At 38.4% G+C, this 7,145-nt stretch overlaps 1 protein-coding gene across 2 annotated transcripts in view; it reads right to left on the bottom strand.

Moving 5' to 3' along the window:
• Positions 1-3,444: 3,444 nt before the first annotated feature.
• Positions 3,445-7,145, bottom strand: part of ABCE1 (ATP binding cassette subfamily E member 1) — a 32,315-nt gene continuing 28,614 nt past the window's right edge. For both annotated transcript variants that reach the window (XM_025384718.1, XM_025384720.1), the window contains one exon: positions 3,445-5,053. In XM_025384718.1, the coding sequence (XP_025240503.1) occupies positions 5,006-5,053 (48 nt within the window). In that variant the 3' untranslated portion in view covers positions 3,445-5,005. The remainder of the gene's footprint in view (positions 5,054-7,145) is intronic.

Raw genomic sequence — 7,145 nt, 5'->3', positions numbered from 1 at the left:
TCCAAAGTGTCTGATACAAAGGGCCTGCTTTTCACTTTGAATAATTAAACTTTCACTTATCTTTCAAAGACTTATGTCTGGGACTAGGGCATAGTATGAGAATGTAAATAACTATGAAAGAGGAAGTTTAAACACAGCTTCCCTTCATAAACTTTTGCACCCTAACTTAATCTGTGAGTTCTTCATGAAACGTAGACCCCCAGAATACTTTAATAGGGTTGAGTTTTCTAAGAAAAGCTACATACAGACATTGGTATAAACATTAGTTTTTGAAACTGATTTTTCTGTAATGAATTCATTAGAGAAACTGGGGCTTTAGAATACATAACATTCCTGTAATTATGTTTTATTTTTCACATTTAGTAAAAAACATTATAAAGATGTTAATGGTAGGCCAGGCGCTGTGGCCCACATCTGTAATCCCAGCACTTTGGGAGGCCGAGGCGGGTGGATCACGAGGTCAGGAGCTCAAGACCAGCCTGACTAACACGGTGAAACTCCGTCTCTACTAAAAATACGAAAATAAGCTGGGCGTGGTGGCACGTGCCTGTAATCCCAGCTGAGGCAGGAGAATCACTTGAACCCGGGAGGTGGAAGTTGCAGTGAGCCGAAATCATGCCACTGCACTCCAGCCTAGGCGACAGTGAGGCTCCGTCTCAAAAAAAAAAAAAAAAAAAGATGTAAATATAGATGAGTGTGGTTCTTAAGGCCTCCTACCCCTATGAATATTCTTAACTGGCAGGTTAACTGATTGATAACAAAATTCTATGTAGTAAGCCAATTTCTTTTTTAAAAAATGAGAACCTTGGCTTTGGACTAACAACCTTCAGATGAAATAAACTGCAATTTACCTATCTAGGGATATACTTGTTACTTGTTGCATCCTTCCAAACTAGTAGTAAAAGCATTTAAGTATTTTATAGTTTTATAGGATACTTTTATAAATGGAGACAAGAAACCAGAAGCACAGACATAAAGTGACCATTGACGTGGGAGACCTATACTTACGCACATGCAAGGTTGGGAGCTGGAACAAACATTTTCATTAAAGCCAGTCATCCCAGCGAAAAGGAGTGAAATAAAAAATTCCCAGACAAAACTACCTTGGCCTGGGGTCCAGTTTCTTAAAGGCAAAAAACAAAACCACCACTGAAAGAAAATGTTACCACATTCATTTAGGTTTGAGGTCCTGAAAGTCACAAACTAGGAAAACTGAAAAGTGGTTCCAGGGTGGTAACACACTAGGCTCTGCTGGCAGAAGGCAAATGGAGAGCCTCTGAAGGAAAAGACCTCAGCCAGGGAGGTTTCTTGATGTTGCAAAAAGGAAACCAGTGACTTAACCAGATTTAAACAAATAGGGATTTCTCAAGAAATGTGGAGAAGTGGCTGCTGGCAGTTGTGCAGTGTTTTGATGTCAGGAGTAACATTTTTGTAGCTTGTTTTGCATTTCCCTTATATGTATCACCTTACGGGCATAAAATGCTTGCTCCATATACTACACCCTCAAGAAGCAGTACCAGATAATCATTTCCCTTTATTAGGAAAACAAGACGTTTTCTTGAGATACTGTCTAGAAAACCCTCAAGAGGTTTCAATTTACTGGTTAGAACTCTTGCAGTTAGGTCATATGGCTTAACTGCAAGAGACTAGGAAAGTATGGAAGAGGATTTTCTATGTCTTAGACCAATTATGACCAACCACGTGGGACTGGGCATACTGTCTCCCTAACAAATTGGCAGAAGTGGTAGTGGTGGTGGTGAGTACAGGGCTGAGGAGAAACGGTATTTGCTACACAAAATCTCAGAATTTTCAGATACAGCCTCACTGAACATCTCACAAACTGAAACACTACAAAGGAAACCATCTTCAGCACAGTATGCACCCAACTTTAGACCTGCATGTATTAATTGGACAGAGTAGAAAGGTTTTAAAAAATTAAGATAAAGGGGTGAACAATTAAAGTAGAAGCTCTGGAACAACTACTGTCTTGATATTTCTGCTTCTCTAACTGGCCTTGCTTTATCTCTTCAATTCCTACTTTCAGCATGTAAAAAACTAACTTCAATCTGGAAGGCACAGAAAGCTCATCACAATCAGCCTGTATCCATCATTTCCTTCCATTAATCTCTTAAATGCCCATGTTCCTTTCTGCCTCTCACCAGACATGTATTTTGCTTTTCGTGGATTATCTCACTTCTCCTTTTAACTCAGTAAGATGGGTGCTATTACTGTTTCCTGGGACCTGATAACTTTCTGTAGTCCTTTCTGACATTCCAACCCAGAATGATTACTTTCTCTCTGAACCACTCACTGAGTGCTCACAACAGACTAGGCACTGGGGTTAAGGACTTGACATACCTGTATCCAAATATATTGATGAACATGAAGGAAATTATAGAACACAGCAGTTTTGTAGTCTTTCTACTTTCTCTGAGACATGCAGGTTCATTCCTTCAATACAGTAGACCACTACATGCCAGACACCATGCTATATATACTGAGTGTTAAGACAGATACAAGACTGGACTTAAAAATGCTTGTAGTCTAAAATTATTAGGTTAATCTAAATTACAAAAATTAGTTGTAGCATCAATACACTGCCTTTAAGACTACACGAAGTGAACACAGAAAATATGGATTATCCAGTGACGATTTAAAAACTTCAATGGCCGGGTGCAGCGGCTCATGCCTGTAACCCCAGTACGTTGGGAGGCCAAGGTGGGTGGATTACCTGAGGTTCAGTTCGAGACCAGCATGGCCAACATGGTGAAACTCCGTCTCTACTAAAAATACAAAAATAGCTGGGCGTGGTGGCGGGTGCCTGTAATCCCAGCTACTGGGGAGGCTGAGGCAGGAGAATTGCTTGAACCTGGGAGGCGGAGGTTGCAATGAGTGCAGGTCGCATCATTGCACTCCAGCCTGGGTGACAGAGCGAGACTCCACCTCAAAAAAAAAAAACAAGCCCAAAAGACAAAAAAAATTTCAATGATTTTTAATCCATGCAAAATGTAAAATTCAAAGGGTATTATATATGCATATATATAAATGTCTCCTTTTTCTATTTGATCAAATTGTCCTTGTCAAAAGCAATCTGAGTATTCCTTTGTATATTTCAATATTCTGTATATTTTCACAAAAATGGTAGTATATAAACTGTTCCAATTTTTTGCTTTTTAAGTATTTGAGACTTTTTCCAATTAGGACATATCAAGTCGTCTCATTCTTTTTGCTAACGTCTGCATTGATGCTCTATGTAATACTGGTTTTATAAATATTTTTCTTGTGTTAGCAATTGTAGGCCTTTCTATTGCTATGTAAAATTTTAAGATCCATATTTTAAATTTCATTTACATGAAAATACTTTTAATATATATTCTGTCATTAGCAGTAAGTAGAACTGTGCTCTTCTTATATCACAAGTACTTTCTTTAAGACAATCCAGGATCAGTAAATAACAATAGCTTTTGCTTATTTTATTCAATATATTTGAAATAATAATTCACAAATTTAACCTATCCTTAAAAATAGGCATTACTTATTTTAGTATAATCCCATTTGTGTACAAAACAAACCCTTTACATATACACACTTAGGTAAGTGCACAGAAAAAAGCATGAAAGAATATACATTATTAAATTCAAACGCTGGTAACCTTTGTGAGGGTAATAAAGGGAGATCATTTTTTTATTCCATTCTGTATATCTGAATTTTTTATAACATGTATTTATGGGTTACTGAAATTATTTTTTAAAAGGCATAATGGGGTCCAGTTAAACCATACTTTCTAGCCATTATTTGCATTTTAATCAAGACTTCCATTATTTCAAGTAGCTCTTAAAGTTTGTCAAATACTTTCTAATTTCCCCTCAATTTTGCTTGCCCCAGTCATTTATTTAGTAAACACTCTTCCTCACTCGTAATTCCAGTTTAGTCAGAAGTACAACTTAAAGTGGCTCCAGGCTCCAGGCAATCTTGTTCAAAATTCAGAAACTCAAGAAATTTAGATGGGCTTTTGGAACTAAAAAATAGTTTAGATAATGTGCTCTATATCCAAACTCAGAAATGAATATATGTGGTACCAAGGGATACTTTGTATTGCTATCTGGGGACTTTTGCATTAATGTTGCCTTTTGGGACATGGTTCATAATCCTTGGCTACCCACCAGAAAAATCTGTGGAACTTAAAAAAAATACATAGATGCTTAGGCACCATCTTTAAAGATTTCGAGTCTGTAGTTGTAAGGGAAGCAAATATTCTTTAGAAATGCTTTTTCCTAAATCTCGATCAGTGGTTATATAAATATGTGTGTACAAAAATGACATTACCTAGAGAATGACTGAATACAGAACCTTATGGAATGCAAAAACAAAAGTTCAGAGTAAAGTTAGGGGTTTTGGGGGGGGGAAGGGAACTGAACTGGTTTTTGCTAAACGTGTTTAAAAGCACCAAAAAAGATTAAAAACAATTAAAAAATACCTATTTTTCCAACAGTGGTGTTTTGTAGTAATCTTCCTTGGAAACCACATACTGATAGTGCAAAGACTGAAAACAAATAATAAACATAATCCTGATGTTTATTTATCAAATGTCAATCAGTGGAATCTTTGACCAGCTTTTAAAACAAGGGCAGTTTCTTCACACTGGCATACTTGGCAAACCAGGTAAGTACAGAAACCCTTTTCAAGATTTAAAAAATGGAGCAACACTGGTCAGCATTTGGTACATGAATATAATACACCTACTGAAAATCTTCCCATACATCATGAAAACTTGGAGGTAATTTGTATAGTTTGAAATGTCTTCATTTTAGAATATTATGCACAAAAGGGCCTCATCAGGAACAGAAAAGTTAGAACCCAACTGGCTTTTTATGTTATATTAAGTAAATTATACTTCAAGTTCCAGAGTATTTGGGGCATAAAATCCTGATTCAAGTTTTACATGACAAAATTTCTAGCAAATATTCCTTTTAATAAGTGGCTTATCAATATCCTCAGAGTCAGTCTAATCATCCAGGAAAAAGTAGTTTCCACTCTTCTTTTGTTCTACATCCTAAAAAAGAAAACAGAAGCAACAAAAATCAGCAACACCATTCTACTATAGGTAAAGGTACACTTTCACTGATGGTATTACTTAGCAGTGTTTACAACATAAGGACCTGTACAACCTGTTCTGCACACACCATCTGTTTCTGGATATTCCTGGGTCCACTGCTCAATGGAAAGATAACTACTTCTGCCCCATCCCTAATGCTAGAATGACTCACTTGCACCAACTCAAGCGAAGTCCCTTTATATCAGATGCCTTACATATATAAAATTTTGCTGTGTATTATTTCTGGGAAAACTAATTCCGTTTTCATCAATGCAACTCTAATGTCCAGATCCAAAATGTAGCATACTGTCAGTCTGAGATCTGCCTATTACATAAAATATATATATATAATTTTTTCCAATACTGGCCAGTAACAATCTCACCTACCTACTTGTTGAGCTGTTCTCTTATTAGGATTAAGGTATGACTATCTTAAAGTGAGTAGGCATACAGAAATGATTAACTCATGGTGACTGAACCACAAGTCTATCTAAGAAAATGACAATACAAAGTGTCCTTAATGCTTCAGAAGAAATTCTTCTTTTCTACCCAATATGCTTTTCAAAACTGAGACAACTCTTCAATTTTATGTAAGAACTTACCATTTCTCTATCCTGGCCAAGAAGTAATATCAATCATTTAAAAACAAAATATATAATAAAGGGTAAGGGCATCCAGACATACTGTTAGGTGCTTAAGAATACAATGACGTGGCCGGGCGCGGTGGCTCAAGCCTGTAATCCCAGCACTTTGGGAGGCCGAGACGGGCGGATCATGAGGTCAGGAGATCGAGACCATCCTGGCTAACACGGTGAAACCCCGTCTCTACTAAAAAATACAAAAAACTAGCCGGGCGAGGTGGCGGGTGCCTGTAGTCCCAGCTACTCGGGAGGCTGAGGCAGGAGAATGGCATAAACCCGGGAGGCGGAGCTTGCAGTGAGCTGAGATCCGGCCACTGTACTCCAGCCTGGGCGACAGAGCGAGACTCCGTCTCAAAAAAAAAAAAAAAGAATACAATGACGTGCAAGATAACTTTGCCTCTGGCATTCCAAGAGCTCACGGTTCAGCAGCAAAGCTAGGACTTACAAATATGAAAGTAAATGCCACAGCAGAACTATATATAACATACTTCTAAAACTTTTAAGCATTAAGGATGGATATAGAGTGATAAAATGTAAACACTTTGAGGCACTGCAGATATTAAACACAGAAATGATGGCCAGCATGGTGGCTCACGCCTGTAATCCCAGCACTTTGGGAGGCCAAGGCAGGTGGATCACGAGGTCAGAAGTTCAAGACCAGCATGGCCAAGATGGTGAAACTCTGTCTCTATTAAAAAAATACAAAAAATTAGTCAGGTGTGGTGGTGGGCACCTGTAATCCCAGCTACTCAGGAGGCTGAGGCAGAGAATTGCTTGAACTCAGGAGACAGAGGATGTAGTGAGCCGAGATCACTGCACTCCAGCCTGGGTGACAGAGTGAGACTGTGTCTCAAAAAAACAAACAAAAAACCCAAACGAAAACCAAAACCAAAAAAACAACCCAGAAATGCTTTCAGAATTCATTTACTTTCTGTTTCTGAGTGATGAAGATTTTTGCCTTTTAATAAACAAATACTGTATTTCACAGAGGAAATCAACTGTAGGGTGCACAACTGTGTACTACAAAGACAAAAAACATTGTCAATTAAGTCGACACAATGTTTTCCTCATCACAGGAGCTTGTTTAGACTTTTAAAATATACTTTTTTTTTTGGGGGGGTATTGGGGGGACAGGGACAGAGACTCACTCTGTTGTCCAGGCTGGAGTACAGTGGCACTATCTTGGCTCACTGCAACCTCTACCTCCTGGGTTCAAGTGATTCTCCTGCCTCAGCCTCTTGAGTAGCCGGGATTACAGGCGCGTGCCACCATGCCTAGCTAATTTTTTGTATTTTTAGTAGAGACGGGTTTTCACCGTTAAGTTAGCCAGGATGGTCTTGATCTCCTGACCTCGTGATCCGCCCACCTTGGCCTCCCAAAGTTCTGGGATTACAGGCATGAGCCACTGC

This window comes from Theropithecus gelada, chromosome 5 (assembly GCF_003255815.1).
Source record: "Theropithecus gelada isolate Dixy chromosome 5, Tgel_1.0, whole genome shotgun sequence".
NCBI classification, from domain to species: domain Eukaryota; kingdom Metazoa; phylum Chordata; class Mammalia; order Primates; family Cercopithecidae; genus Theropithecus; species Theropithecus gelada.
The sequence above is the reverse complement of the archived record's forward strand: the minus strand, read 5'-3'. Positions and strand labels throughout refer to the sequence as shown.